The 21,148-nt window shown below is 35.6% G+C and overlaps 1 protein-coding gene across 3 annotated transcripts in view; it reads left to right on the forward strand.

Moving 5' to 3' along the window:
• The window catches only part of COPB1 (COPI coat complex subunit beta 1), a 31,015-nt gene that overhangs the window by 4,165 nt on the left and 5,702 nt on the right, over positions 1-21,148 (forward strand). For all 3 annotated transcript variants that reach the window (XM_046685695.1, XM_046685694.1, XM_046685696.1), the window contains exons 3-17: positions 332-561; positions 978-1,147; positions 2,651-2,765; positions 3,482-3,574; positions 5,949-6,086; positions 7,914-8,033; positions 9,947-10,054; positions 10,137-10,283; positions 11,024-11,169; positions 12,747-12,843; positions 13,940-14,100; positions 14,980-15,100; positions 17,198-17,425; positions 17,590-17,769; positions 19,985-20,129. In XM_046685695.1, coding sequence (XP_046541651.1) covers positions 332-561; positions 978-1,147; positions 2,651-2,765; positions 3,482-3,574; positions 5,949-6,086; positions 7,914-8,033; positions 9,947-10,054; positions 10,137-10,283; positions 11,024-11,169; positions 12,747-12,843; positions 13,940-14,100; positions 14,980-15,100; positions 17,198-17,425; positions 17,590-17,769; positions 19,985-20,129 — 2,199 coding nt within the window. The remainder of the gene's footprint in view (positions 1-331; positions 562-977; positions 1,148-2,650; positions 2,766-3,481; positions 3,575-5,948; positions 6,087-7,913; positions 8,034-9,946; positions 10,055-10,136; positions 10,284-11,023; positions 11,170-12,746; positions 12,844-13,939; positions 14,101-14,979; positions 15,101-17,197; positions 17,426-17,589; positions 17,770-19,984; positions 20,130-21,148) is intronic.

Below are 21,148 nucleotides of genomic sequence, written 5' to 3' on the forward strand. Positions count from 1 at the left end.
TACATTTTGAAAAATAGCTACATGTGTTTTTGAGACATGCATTATTTGGTTCATGGCCTCTGCATTAATTCCATTGGTTAGGGACCAGAGATCTTATCCACTGCCTTTATATTATATGTAAAGAATCGTGGCTTTCAGAGATAAATGACTTGTATAAGTCATACGGCTTGTTTGTGGCAGAACCAGGTGGAGAACTCTTGTCACTTGAGTTAGTACCTTTATTACCATTGCCACTGATAAGGTGAGAAAATGTTTTGTTAATTGCTTTTAAAATTTTCTGAGGAATTTTCTTTTGAAATAATTGGCCTTTTTTCCCTAATTTTTGAATCAGAAAAAGGAGATGTAAAGTCAAAGACTGAAGCTCTGAAAAAAGTAATCATTATGATTCTGAACGGTGAAAAGCTTCCTGGGCTTCTGATGACCATCATTCGCTTCGTGCTGCCTCTTCAGGATCACACCATCAAAAAATTACTCCTGGTATTTTGGGAAATTGTTCCTAAAACAACTCCAGATGGGAGACTTTTGCATGAAATGATCCTTGTATGTGATGCATATAGAAAGGTAAACCAAACAATATTTATTTTTCTGAATATTGATTTCTGAATTTGATTTTGAGTAACTATGAAATTGGTAGAATGGGCTTTGTTTTAATTTTTAAAATTAAATCTTGGATAGGATGTAAGTTGTAGATATGTGGAACTGAAGTTGTAAAGGATTATTGCAAAAAGCTTTATTATTGCTTTTTCAGGCATTTTCTGTGCATTTTTATTTGTTATTAATAAAAAACAGTGACAGAATATGACTTTGACATGATAAGTAAAAATGCTTTAATCACAGGAATCTTTTGGAAATTGTCTAATAATCTAGGTCTTTTTCCTCAAACATAGTTTCTGAATTTTTCATTGAAACGTTTTGCATTTAAAAGTTTTTTGTAAAATCCTGGAACTCAGCATTTCGTGTTTAAACTTTTATGTCAGGATCTTCAGCATCCTAATGAATTTATTCGAGGATCTACTCTTCGTTTTCTTTGCAAATTGAAAGAAGCAGAATTGCTAGAACCTTTAATGCCAGCTATCCGAGCTTGTTTGGAGCATCGACACAGCTATGTCAGGAGAAATGCTGTTTTGGCCATCTATACTATTTATAGGTAAATAAAGATACTCCTTTGGCTTAGTTCTGTGAGGACTCTTTAGTCATTTAGACTAGAGGTTCCACAGTGGCTCTTTGCAGATTGTTTGTAGCTTCCAGATCTGTTTTGTTTAGTCTGAGCAATATTTTTTCCTTATTACCATTAAGTTGTCAACATTGAAAAGTCAAAAGATCTGGCAGCACTGGGTCCTGGTTTGTTCATGACAGCAATCTGCTGAAATTGAATGACAGTAGCCCCTTTAAATAGATTGTACACATTCCAGTTTACAACAGGGCTTGTCATTCTCAATTGTATTTCTCTAGCCCGCTTAATTAATTTGTTAACTTGATTAGCCCCTATAGGCTTTGACCCTGTTTTAGAGTTCTCTTTTTGTGGAATTTGAGTCTTCTCTTTTTATCCTTAGAAGCCTTAAGAAAGGAATTTTTTTTAATAGGAAGGGTTGCAGTTTTCAACTGATTCATGTTCTTAGAAAGCTTAAGATTTTGGACTTTAAAAACAATTCAGAGAACCAGTTAGATGAGGCTAGAATACTTGGTTTTTACAGTCACTGGTGGCAGACCATTTAGAAAAAGGACGTAATTTTTATAAACATCTTTATACTTTAATAGTTGATTATTATATAATTTCACAGTTCTCTTACTTTTTGTTATCTATTAGGGAAAGTGGTATTCTGGTTAATAATGTAGACTTCTGTGAAAGTTACCATACTACACAAATTTCAGAAGTTAAACTACAGTGCACACACAAATTATGACATTTATAAGATAATTAGAAATTTGAACACTATATGATGATATTAAATTAAAAATTTTTTTAAAGTATGATAAGGTATTATGATCAGTTTTAAAAAGAAAGAGTCCTTAATTTTAGAGAAACATACTGATACATTTACAGAAGAAATGATAAATGATCTGGAATTTGCTTCAAAATAATGTGGGAGAAGAGGAAGTGAGCAGGGCTATAGGTGAAACAAAAATGGCTATGAATTAATAATTGTTGAAGCTAAGTGATGGTTTTTATTAAACTGGTGTTCATTGTTCTGTGTACTACAAATACTTAAAAACTTCTAAAATAAGAAGTAAGCTAGTAAGTAAATAAATACAGTGCATACCTAATAAAATTCAAGGGACTATTTTTTTTCCTCTGAGAATTCTTAATGAAGGATCCTTCAGTACCTTGAGGTTGTCATTATAAGCATCAATATTATTTCCTAAAGTATGTGAAAGACAGTTATTAGAGAGATCCAGTTGATAGATAGCATGTTGAATAAATCAGCTTTTTCTGCATTGAACTAGAAAATATGTAATTTGATAACTTAATGAATATATAAGCTTGTGATTCCTACCCACAATTTTCTAATTGATTTTAAGTTTAAAAAAGCAAAAACAATTGGTAGTGTTATAAAGTTTGATAAAGGTTAATTTTGGTAGCATCCAGAGAGTTACTAAAATAACAAAGTGGGTTTTTATTAAATATTGATATTACCTGTTTTACTTTAAGAAATTTTGAACATCTTATACCTGATGCTCCTGAACTGATACATGATTTTCTGGTGAACGAGAAGGATGCAAGTTGCAAAAGGAATGCATTTATGATGCTAATTCATGCAGATCAGGTGAAGTATTTTTAAAAAAATACTTTTATGTCTGTATTTAAATGAGAATTAAAAGTATTGCATAGGCCTAATCAAATTTTCAGTCAGTAATTTTGTTTGTAGTACTTGCGAATTGTGTATTTTGATTTTTTAGATATTTGAACTAAATTTGTATACAAATAGAGGTCTTTCTTAACCCTTCTCTGGAATATTGCTTTTGTATATATTCTTTTTTAAGTAAATATCAGGAAGGCATTTAATAACAGCCACTTTATAGTTTTTCCAGATTGAAATTATTATGGCCATAGTCTGTGGCACTCTACTTTGGGGCTTTGATTGCCTGTTTTTCCTTCTGTTGGTATAAATCTAAAATTGTTTTAGAGAAAAACAGTTTTATAGAGGCCACCCTGAGCCATGTGTGTGCAAGAAGGGTGGCCTTCAGTGCAGATGAGCATCCTTATTAGGCTCCTCAAATTCATAGGTGAATATCAACTCTATATCCAGCTCTACTAGTGGTTAAAAGTATATGAATCTACTGTTTTGGTTTAGCTGCTAGAAAATTCAGACCCCAGATTTGCTGCCCATTTCTAGAAAATATATTTGACTTTATGTTTTATATTTATATGTTAATCTTCATTTTTATTCTTTGCTCCTATTTCCTTACTTGTTTTATATTTAGTTATGTATGTCCTTTTATTGAGTGAGGTGGAATTTGATAAATATTCTTATTTTTTTAGGATCGAGCTTTGGATTACCTAAGTACTTGTATTGATCAAGTTCAGACATTTGGAGACATTCTTCAATTGGTTATTGTTGAACTAATTTATAAGGTAAGACTAGTCTGTGGTGGGTAAAATAAACTTTAAGAGTTTAAGACAGGGGCTGCCCCTGTGGCATAGTGGTTAAGTTCAGCATGCTCCGCTTTGGCGGCCTGGGTTCATGGGTTCAGATCCCGGGTATGGACCCACACCATTTGTCAGCCATGCTGTGGAGGCAACCCGCATATAAAGTGGGGAAAGATTGGCACAGGTGTTAGCTCAAGGCTAATCTTCCTCAGTGAAAAAATAAACAAACAAAAAGAAGAGTTAAGACAAGGTTAAATAGTTTCTTTCTGGGATGCTGCTTAATTGCTAAGATAATATGCTTTAATAGTAGAAATATTTTATAGCATGGCTTATGAACTCTTTTTTTTTCTTTTTCCTTTGGTATATTGTATTTTCCAAGTACTTGCTTCCATTCTTTCTAAACCTCCATAAAGAATTCTGTAAAAGGGGCCAGCTCTGTGGCACAGTGGTTGGGTCTGCACCTTCTGCTTCGGCAGCCCAGGGTTCACCAGTTCGGATCCTGGATGTGGACTTATGCACCGCTTGTCAAGCCATGCTGTGGCAGCCACCGCACATAGAATAGAGGAAGCTGGGCACAGTCAGCCCGGGGCCAGTCTTAGCAAAAAGAGGACTGGCAGCAGATGTTAGCTTAGGGCTAATCTTCTGCCAAAAAAAAAAGAAAAATTCTGTAAAAACTCATGGCATGACCTAGTACAGCTGCAAAGAAATTGTTATGTACTTCTCAGTCAATGAATAGATTATGAATTAGGCTTTGGAGTAAAATTCAAGGTCTTTTCTTTTGAGGAAGATTAGCCCTGAGCTAACATCTGCCACCAATCCTCCTCTTTTTTGCTGAGAAAGACTGGCCCTGAGCTAACATCCATGCTGGTCTTGCTCTACTTCATATGTGGGATGCCTGCCAAAGCATGGCTTGACAAGTGGTGCATCGGTCCATACTGGGGATCTGAACTGGCAAACCCTGGACTGCCAAAGTGGAACATGCTAACTTAACTGTCGCGCCACCGGGCCAGCCCCTCGGGGTCTTTTCTTGAGTACACACTAGACAACTTTGGAAATCTAAAATCAAACAGAAAGCCTGAAATACTTTTTCTGTTCCCTGTTTGTAAAAGAGACTAGAGAGACTTTACATATGTTAACATCACGTTGTAGGCCATTGACTAATAGGAAGTCTAAAACTAGGTAAGAGATTTGGGTTTTAAAATGAAGTACTTTATTGACAATATTTTAATTTGATAAATCCTTTGAAAGAATTGATTGTATCTTAATGTTCTAATAAAATAAAAGATGCAGTAAACATCCAATTTCGTTGTTGATGCTGTTGGAGGCTAACAAAAATATACGTCGGGAACAACTTTATTAAATAGGATGGTATGGACAGAATACCCATGGCAGACATTACTAACTTATTACAGCCATCTTTGCTTCTGCAGGAGAGACCCTGTTTCAACACAGGGTAGGAGTCATCTGGAACTGACATTTAAGATGAAACCTGAATATAAATAGATAGCTCCTTTTAATTGATGTGTGTGGTTTAAGGGTGCCACTGAGGTTCTCAAAAATAGAGATTCTCTGCTATCCAGTGACTTCTTTGTCTATTAGGGTCCAGATTATAGTAAGAGGGAATAGCTTTTGAGTCATACCTAAGTAATAGAGATTTGACTATATACATTTGAGGAAAATCTAACAAATACTAACTTCAAAGGAGAAAAAATGAGGAGTATTTGTTTCACAGGTAAAGGTATTAAAAGTATTTAGAATGGGATAGAAAATTTTAGTTGTCTCCGCAATGTTGAATATGGTTCCAAATAATAAGTAGTAGTACTTGAAAAAGAGTTGTCTTTCTTGCTTTAAAAACTTATTTTCCTTTGTTCAGTTATTGAGATTTATATAATCCATCGTTTCCCTCTTTTTGACATGACATCCAGAATAAAAATTTAGAACCAAATTTAATATCCTATCACAGTACCTGTAGAGTGTACTTGGTTAATGTGGTGTTGGCCTTGCTTTCATTAGATTTTTCTTTCCCTCTTTCCCTTGTGTATAGTTTGCGTATCTTTTATTATAAAGTCATCTGAAAACCTTTTGTGCAAGAGTGAAAATATAAATTATGATTGAGTGAATAAATGAATATCTATAACAATTATTTAAAGTAAAACCCATTTCTTTCTGAATTTACCAGTGTTGTGTCACAGTGTCTCATCCCATGTTGGCCAGTGTCTTTGGATGTCCTTATAAGACTATTCTTAGCTTTCAGATTAAGAAAACTGGCATCCTATAAGCTGACATCTATTAAAAACAAAATTTATTTGAAAGCAAGTGTCCCTGAAGTCAGTTGAAAACTAAATGTTTTCTTCTCCAGGTCTGTCATGCCAATCCATCAGAAAGGGCTCGTTTCATTCGCTGCATCTATAACCTGTTACAGTCATCTAGCCCTGCTGTAAAATATGAAGCCGCTGGAACATTGGTGACACTGTCTAGTGCACCTACGGCAATCAAGGTACCGCTTATTTCTTTTGGTGCCAGTTAGATGATAGATATGCTGTCTTATCACTTAGGATTGAGTGACATTACTGTGAGGTTACATGGCATTACATGGCATAGATGTTACCACTACAAATTTTATGAAATTATTTTATTCCTTACATAGTCCGACCTTCCTTCTTTTCTTGCTTCCTGCTTTCATACATATATATGGAGAGAAAGAGAGACAGAGACAGAAAAAATACTAATATTTCTAGTTTCTGGGGAATGCTACTGGTATTTTAAGCTCTCGCCATCATTTAATTACATTAGAAACTAGATCTGGGAAAATGAATTCTGGATTCCAAAAAGATTCTAGTGAGTATTTTCAAAAATGGAATGTTATCTTCTTTAGTATATCAAGACTATATGAGGATCTCCTAATATATTCAGAGAATGAATTATTCTAGAAAGCCAGATTGTGTAAATAGGAGAATCTACTGCTGTACTCACCAGTACTTTAAAAAAAAAAATTTTTTTTAACTTTTAATTGTGAAATAATTTTAGACTTAGAAGTTGCAAAAATAGGACAGAGTTCCCATTACTATTCACCCAGCTTTCCATAATGTTCATGTCTTGCATAACAATTGTGTAATTGTCAAAATGAAGAAATTACTATTGGAACAATACTGTTAACTAAACTAAGTAGTTTATTCGAATTTCACTAGTTTCCCCACTAATGTCCTTTTTCTGTCTCAGCATCCAGTCCAGGATCCCACATTGCATTTAGTTGTCATGTGTTAGTCTCCTCCAATCTGTGACAGTTCTTCAACCTTTCCTTGTTTTTCATGACCTTGACACTTTTGAAGAGTTCTGGGTTGGTTTGTAAAATATCTCTCGATTTGGATTTGTCTGATGTTTTCTCATAATTAAGGTTATGCATTTTGGGGAAGAATACCACAGAAGTGATGCACCCTTCTCAGTGAATTGTATCAAGGAGTACATGATGTTGATATGTCTTATTACTGGTGATGTTAACCTTGATCAGTCCTTTAAGATGGTATCTGCCAGATTTCTCCACTGTTGAATTATGATTTTAGATACTGTGAAACAGTGCAAATATCCTATTTCTCCTCAGACTTACACCAACTAATTTTAGCATCCATCAGTGGATCTTGTCTATAATAATTATTACTGTGGTATTCTAATGCTGATTTTCTATTTCCCTCATTCTACGTTTATTAATTGGCGTTCTGCGAGGAAGAGCTGTCCCTTCTCCTTCCTCCCTCCTTTCCTTCTTTCTTCCTTTGTACCAATATGGATATTTTATCCTATGGATTATATTCCATTATTATTGTTATTTATTTTATTGATCAAATTGTTCCAGCTTTGGTCATTGGGAACTCTTTTTCAGGTTTGCTCTGTTGTCCTCTGCTTTTAATGTCTCAGGGTCATCTTTATGTTTTTGATTTTTCTGTGCTATAATGCAGATGTGTTAGACTTTGCACTTAAGCTAAAAGATGCTCCATAGCTATACTTCTGGGCTTTCTCTCTCTGCTTTTTTCTGCCTTGTTCCTTAGTTTCAACCCCTTTTGGCTGTTTATAAGTATTTCTGCCTGTAGCAGTCCCTTTTCATCCTTTTAATTTGTGGAGCTTCTGATCTTTTGTAAACTTGAAAAATAATGAGATCTGTTAGAACTTAGGGAATGGAGGGGCACATTCCTCTGGGGAAAATGCATAAACGTTTAGTGTAGGAGTAGTGGATATATTTTGGCTTCTTGGGGGCTTTTTTTCCCTCCTTATTTTCAGATTCTATGTTTAAGATAAATGAATGTGTTCTTAAAAATCTTTCTTTTTTATTTAGGCTGCTGCTCAGTGTTACATTGACTTAATTATTAAGGAGAGTGACAACAATGTAAAGCTCATAGTTCTGGATCGATTGATAGAATTGAAAGAACATCCTGCTCATGAACGAGTACTACAGGTAAATGTTATCTGAAAGAGAGAAATCCTAAATAAAATCTTTTCTAAGTTGTGATATTTCCCAAGCCTTGCCATCTTGGTTGGCTTAAACGCTTGGAGACTGGGCAGTTTAAATTTTGGTCAACTAAGGTGTAACTCTTGAATCACCATAGCTTTTTTGTGTATTGTCTTTGCTGTAAAAAAAGTATTTCTGGGGCCTGGCCCCGTGGCCGAGTGGTTAAGTTCACGCACTCAGCTTCGACGGCCCAGGGTTTTGCTGGTTCGGATCCTGGGCGCGGACATGGCACTGCTCATCAGGCCATGTTGAGGCGGCGTCCCACATGCCACAACTAGTGGGACTCACAACTAGAATATACAACTATTTACTGGGGGTCTTTGGGGAGAAGGAAAAAAAAAAATTAAAAATGTAAAAAATAAAAGATTGGCAACAGATGTTAGCTCAGGTGCCAATCTTTAAAAAAAAAAAAATTTCTAGCTTGAATTAATGTGTTATTTTTTAAAGTCTTTTCTGTTTGTACTGTACTTGGTATTCTTGGCAGTAGACATATATTCTTTTTGATTTGAATATAATTTACATTTCTTGGAAAATATACCAATTGATTGAGAATAAAAGATTAGATACTAGAAAATTATCAGCATACCTATTTAATCTGTGAGAATAATGATTGTTATGAAAATAAAGCCCCATCACAGCTAAATTCACTGCTGATCCTAGATCAGAACAATAACAAAAAATTTGCTATAAAAGACACTATTGGGACAGTTGGAGAAATGTGAATGTAGACTGTATATTAATTAATAGGATTGTTATCAATGTTAAGTTTTCTGAATTTGGTAACTTTATTGTGGTTATATAAGAAACTATCCTTATTTGTGGAAGGCATACACCAAAATGTTTAGGGGGAGAGTATGATAAAGCAAATGTGGCAAAATAGTAACAACTGGTGAATGTAAATGAAAGTTATACAAGAGTTCATTCTTAGGATTTTTAGAACTTTTTCATCAGTGAGGTTTTTAAAAAATATGAAGTTTTAAACAAGTAAAATTAATCATAAATTAGGTTTGCCATATTTTAAAATATTTATCTGCCATAGATTTTTTAAATATGCATCTTTAAAATATTACATTTTCCTGCAGAGCCAAAATAACATTATCACACTTAACAAAATTGTGAATAATTTCTTAATATTATCTAATACCAACTCCAAACTCAGATTTTCCCAGATATCCCCCAAATGCATTTTTTGTTTGGTTTGTTCAGTTCATGACCATACCTCATATCTGGTTGTGTCCCCTAAATCTCTTAATTTAAGCAGTGTCTCTTTTTCATGACAGTGACTTGTTAAAGAGGCCAGACTAATTGTCCTGTAAGATGCTTCTCCTTCTGGATGTGTCTGGTTACTCTCTTGTGGTGTCATTTAGCTTGTTCCTCTGACTTCTCTACTTCCTATAAACTGTAAGTTTGATCTAATGCTTGATAGAGTCAGAGTAAACATTTTCAGTTTGAATGCATCGTGTGATATTATATACCCAAAATATCTGGTTCTTTCACTGCTAGTGATTTTATTATTTTTTTAAAATATTTTATTTTTTTCCTTTTTCTCCCCAAAGCCCCCCTGTACATAGTTGTATATTCTTCATTGTGGGTCCTTCTAGTTGTGGCACGTGGGATGCTGCCTCAGCGTGGCTTGATGAGCAGTGCCATGTCCGCGCCCAGGATTCGAACCAATGAAACACTGGGCCGCCTGCAGTGGAGCACGCAAACTTAACCACTCGGCCACGGGGCCAACCCCTAGTGATTTTATTATTGATCAAATTGGTGATGAGGGACAGAATCCTCCATTCTACAGTAAAGATTTTCTTCTTGTGACCAGAAATATTGGTGTTAATTCTGGATTTTTTGGTTTTTTTCAGGATCTGGTTATGGACATCCTAAGAGTATTGAGCACACCAGATTTAGAAGTACGCAAGAAAACTCTGCAGTTAGCACTGGATCTTGTCTCTTCTAGGAATGTTGAAGAGGTAAAACAAAACTCTGACAGCACCTTGTAAGCTTTAAGGCAAACATAATGTAATTCTCACTTATTTTTACCTTGTTCTGTAGCTGGTTATTGTCCTGAAGAAGGAAGTGATTAAAACAAATAACGTGACTGAGCATGAAGATACTGACAAATATAGACAACTCCTTGTGCGAACATTGCATTCTTGTTCTGTCCGATTTCCAGATATGGCTGCAAATGTTATTCCTGTGGTATGTAATTCTGATGACCTTAATTTTGAAATTCTCTAAAAGAATTTAAAATAAATTCTGGTTATCCAACATTTAAATTCTGGAAATCTCAACTGTCTGGAATCACTAAATCTCATGGTCAGAAGGGATCTTGATGTCCACTCTTAAGCTCAGAAGGATAAGGACTGACTTCCTTCTACATCTTCATCAAAAAATAAACAAAATGTAGTGACAAATATACCTCTGCATGTTATTATAATTGGTGTTTGTTACAACTACCTAAAGTAAAATTATTCTGTGTCTATCATTCAGTAGAGCAAATAAGTATTTCTTTCAGATAGTTTTACCTCTTAAAATTGAAGGCTTCAGTTATAGGAAAAATTTCACACACCGAGAGTATTTTGCTTCTGTCACTGTCAGAGAATGAGGTATGTTAGTGTAATTTGAAATTTTACCTTTGAGCTCTGAATTTTCTCTAAAATGATTTCAGTTTTAGTATCCAGTTAATTTATTTTGAGTTGTGGATTTCCTGCTTCTGTTTTACTGTGAGTTTTGTAATAAACTTTGCTGCACATAAAACAGAAGAGCCATTGTGCCTTTGTTTACATAATGGTGCTTGTCTCTCAACTTAAACAGTTTATTATTTATTTGAGAATTGTTAATTACATTCTTTGTAAGTTTAAGTTACTGATTAAACCTTAGATAATTTTCTTTCTGAAAGTTATGTTATTGTTATCCTATTTTCCGTTTTTTTCTTTTAGTTAATGGAATTTCTCAGTGACAATAATGAAGCAGCAGCTGCTGATGTCTTGGAGTTTGTCCGTGAAGCCATTCAGCGCTTTGATAACCTGAGAATGCTTATTGTTGAGAAGATGCTTGAAGTCTTTCATGCTATTAAATCCGTCAAGTAGGTTTAAAATCTGTTTAAATGTAAAGTCAAGTAAGCATTTTACCATTTTTATCTTTAAAGGGTCAGTTGATAGAAAATATAAGGGAGGAGAGATGACTCAAGAGAAGCCAAAATAAGTGTGTCAGTAAATATCACCTCATCTCCACCCACGGTTAATCCATAATCTATGGGGAAAATTTTTTTTTGTATGAGTGATTTAGCTAAGTTTCTCTATTCTGATTTCCTCTAAAACATCGGGAATCCTAAAGTGATTTAAAGCATCTGATAAATAGACTATTCTAGACTTGCATTATATCTGCCTACATAGAAAAGAAGGGACCACTACAAAATTGTTTTTATGATGTGAAAATGTGGTGATATTTATAGAAGTGAGAAAAGATTTGCTTCCTTTGTGAGAAAAAAAAATTATATCAAAGTGTTGCTTTTGGCAACCATAATCTCTTAGGGCTTCAGTGTCTAGAATTTTTTAAAAATAAATTTAATGAAAATCCTAGGGAAAAGATGATGGAAGACTTTATTCAGTTTAACATTTTTTTGTTTTTTGTTTTTTTTTGTTTTTTTTTGAGGAAGATTAGCCCTGAGCTAACTACTGCCAATCTTCCTCTTTTTGCTGAGGAAGACTGGCCTTGAGCTAACATCCATGCCCATCTTCCTCTGTTTTATATGTGGGATGCCTACCACAGCATGGCTTTTTGCCAAGTGGTGCCATGTCCGCACCCAGGATCTGAACCTGCGAACCCTGGGCCACCGAGAAGCAGAACGTGCAAACTTAACTGCTGTGCCACCAGGCTGGCCCCTTCAGTTTAACATTTTTAACTAGAGAATTGTTGCTTTCTTTACTTTGTGTTTTTGTTTTTTTTCTATTGGTTGATCCTTCCTTGTTTATTGTTCTGTTTAGCATACTGCCTCTTCTTTTCAGTGACTACTGAATAGAAAGCGAATTACTTTTTACATTAAAATAATACAGTCCGTATAGTAGTAAGTGATAAAAATCAAATTTACCTTAACTCTGTCCTAAGTGGAAGATAACACCTTTCTGGGAAACATTTTAGTATTTTATTTATTTATTTATTTATTGAGAAAGATTAGCCCTGAGCTATCATCTGCCAATCCTCCTCTTTTTGCTGAGGAAGACTGGCCCTGAGCTGACATCCATGCCCATCTCCTCTGTTTTATATGTGGGATGCCTACCACAGCATGGATTTTTGCCAAGCGGTGCCATGTCTGCACCTGGGATCTGAACCTGCGAACCCCGGGCCACCGAGAAGCAGAACGTGCATGCTTAACTGCTGCGCCACCGGGCCGGCCCCTAGTATTTTATTTTTACTGCTGGGCTTACCAGTTTTAGAATGTTCCTAATAATGATGGGTGAGAACACTTATTTTCCGTTTAATCCTTGTGATTTCTGAAGAGAATCAAAGAAACTTTGTCTTTTTTATATTCTTTCTTAAGATCTCATCCATAGTCCCTTAGAACTGCAGAATCTTTTCTTGCTTGAGCTTAGATTCAGAAAGACCTGTGCTTCAAGATTTGTTGGCAAAGTCAGTGTTTCAGAACTTGTATTCCTGCCTTAGGATTTACCGAGGAGCGTTATGGATCCTGGGAGAATACTGCAGTACCAAGGAAGATATTCAGAGTGTGATGACGGAGGTCCGCAGGTCCCTTGGGGAGGTATGTTTTACTCTAGTAAATGCTACTTTAGATGATGGTTTTTACTTTAGTGAATCTGACATTTATGTCTTGATTTGCTTTCCTGTTTCTGTTTAGTAATGTCTGGGTTAAAGAACACTTAAAAATGCATTTTAATTACCCAGATAATTAAGTCTTAGGGGCTGTGGGAATATCGGGGAGTCCCCCCTCCCCTGCCTTAAGCCATAACATCTGTTCTTTTATCTGTTATTTTTACCCTTCTGAGTAAGATTTTATTTGAACAAAAGGTTCTGTGTTTAAAAAAGAAGACTTGTAAAATTCTGCTTTAGCCTATGCATTCTGAAAGAAGGATGCAAATATTATAGGAACAGAACTGCTTTTAGAATATTTATGCACTAAAACTAACAGTATTTCCTTTTCCAAATGACCATATGGTAGAATAGAAAGAACAGTGCTTGTCAGGAGACCTGAGTTTTAGTCTTGCTTCTGCCAATAGTTAGCTCTGGCACGTTGGATGTGAGTTCCTTAACCTGACTGGACATCAGGTTTTTCATCTATACAATAAAGGAATTAGTAGATAATGACTGAAGACTCTTAGAGCTCTTCAGTTAGATGATAGACTGGTATTGAGGAATAATTATGCAGTACCCATTTGGTTTTTAAAAATACTAGTTGGTGAAGTTTATTGTGTATAAATAAGTCAGATTCGTTTCGTTTTAGAAGGATGGATGCTGTTTTTTTCTTTCAAGGGAAGGGATGGAGAAGACGAATAAGACTTAGTGAGTATTTACTTTGTCTTAGTCACTGTCCTAAGCATTTTCCTATTAAGTAACTCATGTGGAAAGAATTAAGATTTCCATTTAACAGATAAAGAAACTGAGGCTCAAAGTAGTTTAATTAGCTTGCCCGGAACCATACAACTAGTAAGTGGCATCCATCTCCAAAGGCCCTGTTGTTTTCACTGCATTATTCTGGGAAGGAAAGAAGATTGAAAGCAGAGTTCCAAGTTCCGAAAATCTTACTGGGGGAATGCCTTCTCTATAGAATTGATTGTTTAAATATGATTTTGCTTGTGGTTGGTATGATTACTAAATTGATGTTTACAATTGATTTTTAGATCCCAATTGTAGAGTCAGAAATAAAGAAAGAAGCTGGTGAGTTGAAACCTGAAGAAGAAATAACTGTGGGGCCGGTACAGAAATTGGTAACTGAGATGGGCACCTATGCAACTCAGAGTGCCCTGAGCAGTTCTAGACCCGCCAAGAAAGAGGAGGAAAGGTAATTCGCAGCACCTGCGCCCTCCCCTGTACTTTGATTATTACTCCTGTGTGTAAAGCAGATGATTTCTTTCCTCTTAGTAGTTTGGTTTTTTGATCAAAAGGGAAATCTTTGCCATTTAAGATATTTGAAAGGAGAAGGATGTTTAAGTTCTTCCCAGGAATTGTCGTGATGGTTTTAATCCTCTGCTCCTTAAGTGTTTCACTGAAATAACTCTGTTCTCTTTAAACTAAAATTATTTTACTCACGTAGAAAATGCTAAGTGGAGGTAACTTTGGTGATATTTGAGTTTTGTTGCCTATTAGTATTTGGGAAACATATTTTGAATATTTTCCATTTCTAATTGATGGAATAAAGTTTTGATGTTTTCCTCTTTGTTTTGCTCTCCAATTTTATGTGAAGATGATGAAAGTAATGCCTAAAATTTTAATGATTGCTTAATGTATGCTAGGCATTCTGGTAAGTAGTTTGTCTCATATAGTCTTGACAACAGCTTGTTGAGATAAAGTATATTATTAACCCCATTTTACAGAAGAAGAGTTTGAGGCTTAGAGAGGTTTGTAACTTCCCAAAGGGACATAATAAATAAATAGATAGGCGGGGATTTGAATGTAGCGTATTGGCTCTGGTACATACACCCTTAACCATTTTCTCTTTCTTTATTCAGTTGGCTCTTGCATCATTTGAAGATAAGTTTTAAAGCCATGTATTTTTTCTTTTTCCTTTTTCGTTCTGAAAGCTAAAGAGGGAGCTAATTTAGATCCTTATCACTGAAACATGGCAGTAAGAGTGTTAAACAGGCTTATTTCTGTCATTTATACAAAAGCTGCATGCTGCTTGAGAAGTTGGTGGGTTTCATTTTCCTTGGTTGCTTTGCAGACCTCCCCTGAGAGGATTCCTTCTGGATGGAGATTTCTTTGTTGCTGCCTCCCTTGCCACAACTCTGACCAAGATTGCCTTGCGCTATGTAGCTTTGGTTCAGGAGAAGAAAAAGCAAAACGTAAGTTCGTTTATTCTACATCTGCCCCACAAGTGAGTATTGAGTGCATACTGTATGTCTTAAACAGTGAGGGGCCCAAAGGTGAGTGCTGAAGTTCCTGTCGTGAAGGAGCTTATGGTTTAATGGGGGAAATGGACACAGTAATGTAATGTCATTGTAAAATTGACAAAGTAATATATCAGCAATACCTTGTGATTAATCCAATGGAAGAGATATAAGGGTTTGTCAAGTCATTTCTGTTTGCTAGGATTAGTCAAGGCCCAGTGAAGAAATGCTTCTCTCTTTCCAACATCTTTATCCAGTCAGTCATTGTCTCTTTTATCCCAGAAATATCTCTTAAATATATTCCCATTTCTATAATTCATACCTTCATCATAGCTTCTGACCATTCTGACTCTACATTCATTTACAACAATATACTTCCATTCTCCCAACCTCTCTTATCCTCTGCACTATTGTCCTATATTTTATTTCTATGTCATGTTGTCAGCTCTATGATGCATTGCTATTATTTTTGCTTTAAATAGTTACCTTTTTTATAAATATATTCAACATTTTTTTCCATTTCTTATTTATCTAATGTCTGGACTTAGGTAGGGAGGGGCCATAGCCAATTGTAAGAAATCAAGAGTTAAGAAGAGGGAACAGAGCAAAATTCAAGTACCTTCATGGGTGCCTTTTTTTTTTTTTTTGCCTATTCTTTTCATGGTAAAATATAGATAACATAAAATTTACGATTTTAACCTTTTTTTTTTTTGGTGAGGAAGATTGGCCCCCAAGTACCATCTGTTGCCAATCTTCCTCTTTTGGCTTGAGGAAGATTGTCTCTTAGCTAACATCCATGCCATCCTTCTTCTACTTTATGTGGGACACTGTCACAGCATGGCTTGACAAGCATGCTGAGTACACACCTGGGATCCAAACCTGTGAATCCCAGGCCGCCAAAGCAGAGCACACAAACTTAACCACTATGCCACCAGGCCGGCCCCCACAATAAGGATTAAGATAGGTCCTAGTAATGATCCTATTACCAGTAATGGGACACCCTGAAGTTATGTGCCTCCTAATGGAACATACTAATAAATATAAAACATCACCTCTCTGGTACTCTAACCAAAAGTGGGGGGCATTCTGTAAAACAACTGACCTGGGCTCTTTAAGTCATTGGGGGAAGCTGGCCCTATGGCCGAGTGGTTAAGTTCACATGCTCCACTTCAGTGGCCCAGGGTTCACCAGTTCGGATCCTGAGTGTGGACCTACACACCACTCTTCAAGCCATGCTGTGGTGGCATCCCACACAGAAGAGCTAGAATGACCTACAGCTAGGATATACAACTATGTTCTGGGGCTTTGGAGAGGAAAAAAAGAGGAAGATTGGCAACAGATATTAGCTCACAGCCAATCTTCCTCACCCAAAGAAAAAAAAAGTCATTGTGATGGAAAACAATACAAAAAGCTAGGGGGACTAGTCTAGATTAAAAGGGACTAAAGAGAATAACAGCGACATAAAATGCATGAAGCTGATCCTGGATTTAAAAAACAAAATATTTTGTGACAATTAGGAAAATTTATTTGAATTTAGAGTGTATAGTAGATATATATTTTGCGATAATTACAGTTCTCAGATGAGATAATGATACTGTGGTTATATAGGAAACTCGTGATTCTTAAGAGATATATGCAATGAAGAATCTTACTTTCATATGTTTAGCTAAAAAAATAAGTGTACGTACAGAGGTAGAATAGGAAAGCAAACATGGCAGAATGTTAGCAATTTGTGAAGGGTATCATTCTTTTAAGTTCTCTGTGGTTGGAATTTTAAAAAGATGGTATTGGCATGTGATGGGGTTAGAGTAAGGGAGAACAGTTAAAAAGCCATTGCTGTCTTTCAGTTGAGGGTTAATGAAGGGTGGGACTTAGAATAGAAAGGAAGGAAAAGGGTGCAAAAAAAAGATGGAGATAAAATCTAAAGGATTTGAAATCTTAATCAGGTGATGTTAAAATTAGGTTTATTTCTTGATTGTAAGTAACAATAAAGTGACATTATTGCGGTTGGAGAATCATGACAGTAAATAATCCATTTCTCTCCTTTTCTAGTCTTTTGTCGCTGAGGCCATGTTGCTCATGGCCACTATCCTTCATTTGGGAAAATCCTCTCTTCCTAAGAAGCCAATTACAGACGATGATGTAGATCGAATTTCCCTGTGCCTCAAGGTCTTGTCTGAATGTTCACCTTTAATGAATGACATTTTCAATAAGGAATGCAGACAGTCGCTTTCTCACATGTTATCTGCTAAACTCGAAGAAGAGAAGTTATCCCAAAAGGTAAGGTATATATGATAAAGCCATAAAAGTACTTTGTGTTTATTTTTTTTATTTTGTTGATTTTTCAGTCCTGATATGTGAGGGCTGTCTCTATTAATGGCCTACAAAAAGCTGTCTTTCTTTCCATGTTAGAGAGAGGTGTGTGTATTGTTTTCTCAATACAGAAAGAATCTGAAAAGAGAAATGTGACAGTACAGCCTGATGACCCCATTTCCTTCATGCAACTCACTGCTAAGAATGAAATGAACTGCAAGGAAGATCAGTTTCAGCTGAGTTTGCTGGCGGCAATGGGTAACACACAGAGGAAAGAGGCGGCAGACCCCCTAGCGTCTAAACTTAACAAGGTAACAAAATGTCAGATACGATGGTAAGTTGTTTAAACTGGCTACTTCAGAAAGTAGTAATCAAGACGTTGCTGGTCTTGCTGCTTTTTAAAAGAAAATAACTGGTTATACAGTATCAGTTTTTGTTAAATCAGTGTGATTGATAGGCTTGTTAAACATGAAGTGAAACTCAGAAGCTGATGAGATACTTTACTGTATGATGGGACTATGAGTTCAGGAGATGATTTCATACTTGTTGCAGTTGTGTGTGGATCGTAGACTAATACACACAGCTCGGGGATCCGTAGAGTTAAGTACAGCTGAAGGCGGAACTCCTCCCCAACACTGCCCTCAGTTTCTCCTGGCCCCTGCTTCAAACATGGCAGTTCCACTTTTGTATTCTTAATATACTGAATTCCAAATAGGATTTTATTAAGAAAACAATTCTACTCTTCAAATACATCAAACTTACAAATCAGTGATCTGCTGTAATCCCTTTGTCTGTTAGATGAGTAAACAGTCTCAAATTGATTTTGTTGTCCAAGATAAGATTAGCAGAATTAGAACTACTAAAATACTTTCTCTTCCTTAAAATTGAGAATTAATAGTGGCAATATTACAGTTAGAAAATTTTTAAAATACGTTTTTTAAAATTGTGGTAAAATTTACATGACATCAAATTTACCCCCTTAACTATTTTTAAGTCTGTGGTTCAGTGGTATTAAGTACGTTCACATTATTGTGCAACCATCACCACCATCCATCCCAAGAATTTTTTTCATCTTGCAAAGCTGAAACTGTAGTCATTAAACAATAACTCCATTCCCCTTTCCCTCAGCCCCTGGCGACCACCATTCTACTTTTTATTCGTATGAATTTGACTGCTCCAGGTACCTTGTATTAGTGGAATCATACAGTATTTGTTTTTTTGTGTGACTGGCTTATTTCACTAAGCCTAATGTCTTCAAGGTTCATCCATGTTGTGGCATGTGTCACAATTTCCTTCCTTTTTAGGGCTGAGTAATATTCCCTTGTGAATATATGCCACATCTTGTTTATCTCTTCATCTGTTGATGGACACCTGGTTTGCTTCCACCTTCTGGCTGTTGTGAATAATGCTGCCATAAACACGGATGTACAAATATCTATTTGAGGTGCTGCTTTCATTTCTTTTGGGTTATACCCAGAATGGAATTGCTGGATCATGTAGAAATTCTGCTTTAATTTTTTGAGGAGCCAGCACACTGTTTTACGTAGCTGCTGCACTATTACATTCCAGCCTTCAGTGCACAAGGTTTCTGATTTCTCCACATCCTTGCCAACGCTTATTTTCTGTTTTGGTTTGTTTTTTATAGTAGCCATCATGGTGGGTATGAAGTGGTATCTTACTGTGGTTTTGATTTGCATTTACCTAATAATGATCAGTGACGTTGGGCATCTCTTTAAGTACTTATTGGCCATTTGTATATCTTCTTTGGAGAAATGTCTGTTCAAGTCCTTTGCTCATTTTTTAATTTGGTTGGTTGTTTTTTGTGTGTTGAGTTACAGGAATTCTTTTTATATTCTGGATACAGGTCCCTTATGAGATGTATGGTTTGCAAATGTTTTCTCCCATTCTGTGGGTTGCCTTTTCACTTTGTTAATAGTGTCCTTTGAGCCACAAAGGTTTTTAATATTTATGTAGTTCATTTTATCTATTTTTTTCTTTTATTGCCTGTGTTTTTGGTGACAATATTACCTTTTTAAAGTGCTGTACTTTGGATGTTTAAAAAAAATTGGGGGGGACATCTAAAATTTTATCTTTGTGAAATTACAAGCATTGCTTGCTGTATGATCTCTCTGGTTCCCCGAGTTTGGGTAGCAGGAACTACCACACGATCTGAATTTTGTTTCCTGAGTTTTGGAGAGCATCTGGTGAGTTTAGATGCTGCGGGATTTAACTGCAAATGTATCCAGGTCTATTCAGTTCCTAAGTTGGGGTAATGTTTAATGTATTTGTCAACATATTTAACCTCTTTCTGCTACTGAGCTGTAAACTCTAGGACTTGTTATTCTAATGACCCAATTTCAATTACTGTGTCTGTATTACAAAACAATTTTATTAGACCTATTTCAAAATGACCTTGTCTAATATAAGCACATCTGTTAATTACCTAACAGACTTAGTCATTTGGCTAGGATATGTTTGGTTAAATTGTCTCAGTCATTTGATTATCTCTTTATTTTTGTTTGACAGGTCACCCAATTGACAGGTTTCTCAGATCCTGTATATGCAGAAGCTTATGTTCATGTCAACCAGTATGATATTGTCCTGGATGTACTTGTTGTGAACCAAACCAGTGATACTTTGCAGAACTGCACATTAGAGTTAGCTACTCTGGGTGAGGAAGTTTACCATAAAGGAAAGATATTGTTACGTAGTAAATCTTTATGACAGATTATTAAGGGATGTGCACAAGTTTTAGTATAAGAATTCTCTTGAGCCCTTTGTGACATTTTGAATCAAGGCTTAGTTTTACATTTAACATTTAGTCTCCGTCAATTCCAGTTTTCTGAGCTTCTGTAATACTGACTTTCTTGTGCTTGTGCTCTTGGTACATCTAGATGGGTTTATTCACTGAGCTTGATCTAGCAAATGTCGGTTTTTCTAGATATAAATAAGCTGTTTAAGTTACAGATTTACCATGTAGCTGACTTAGTTAAACTTTTAATTGCCTTACTACAGAACCAGGTATTTTCTGAGTCAATAACTAATGCATACATGTGTGACCAAATATATCATTTCTCACTAAGCAACACTTAGCAAAAAGATGTCTTTTTTCTTCTTAATAAAGACACATGAATCCCACTCTCTGACCACTTTTACATCTGGCTTTGAAATTGGAAAATATAACTTGTATACAGGAACAGTGCAGTGCCCCCAGGAAATTCCATATGGCTTAAGCAAGAGTTAAGGAACTTTAATATCTAGGGAAAACATGCTTCTGCCCTATCTTCCTCAGCATAGCTTGACGCCTGTAAGAAGAACAGTGTTTCTAAGAATTGACGAGTCTTTCTGCAGATTGTTTTATCTGTCTCGGTAATGGAATGTATAGTTTAATACTTAAGCTTTTTGAGCAATTTGTATTCATTCTTTGAAATAAAATGGTATGCTCAAAGTTTCACACCCTACACTCACAAATCAAATGTAGAATTATTCTGAGAAGCTTACTTATCTTTTAAAAGAACATGCATATTGATGTGAATAATAAGATGTTAAATAATTTCTTAATTTTGTCCTTATAGTATTTGAATCATAACCTTTCTCTTGTTCCTTATTTTGCTCGAAGCTATAAGCTGCATACATTTTAAGATTTCATGACTTGGGAGGTTACCGAATGTGTATTTAAACCATGTCTAA

Source organism: Equus quagga, chromosome 14 (assembly GCF_021613505.1).
Source record: "Equus quagga isolate Etosha38 chromosome 14, UCLA_HA_Equagga_1.0, whole genome shotgun sequence".
NCBI classification, from domain to species: domain Eukaryota; kingdom Metazoa; phylum Chordata; class Mammalia; order Perissodactyla; family Equidae; genus Equus; species Equus quagga.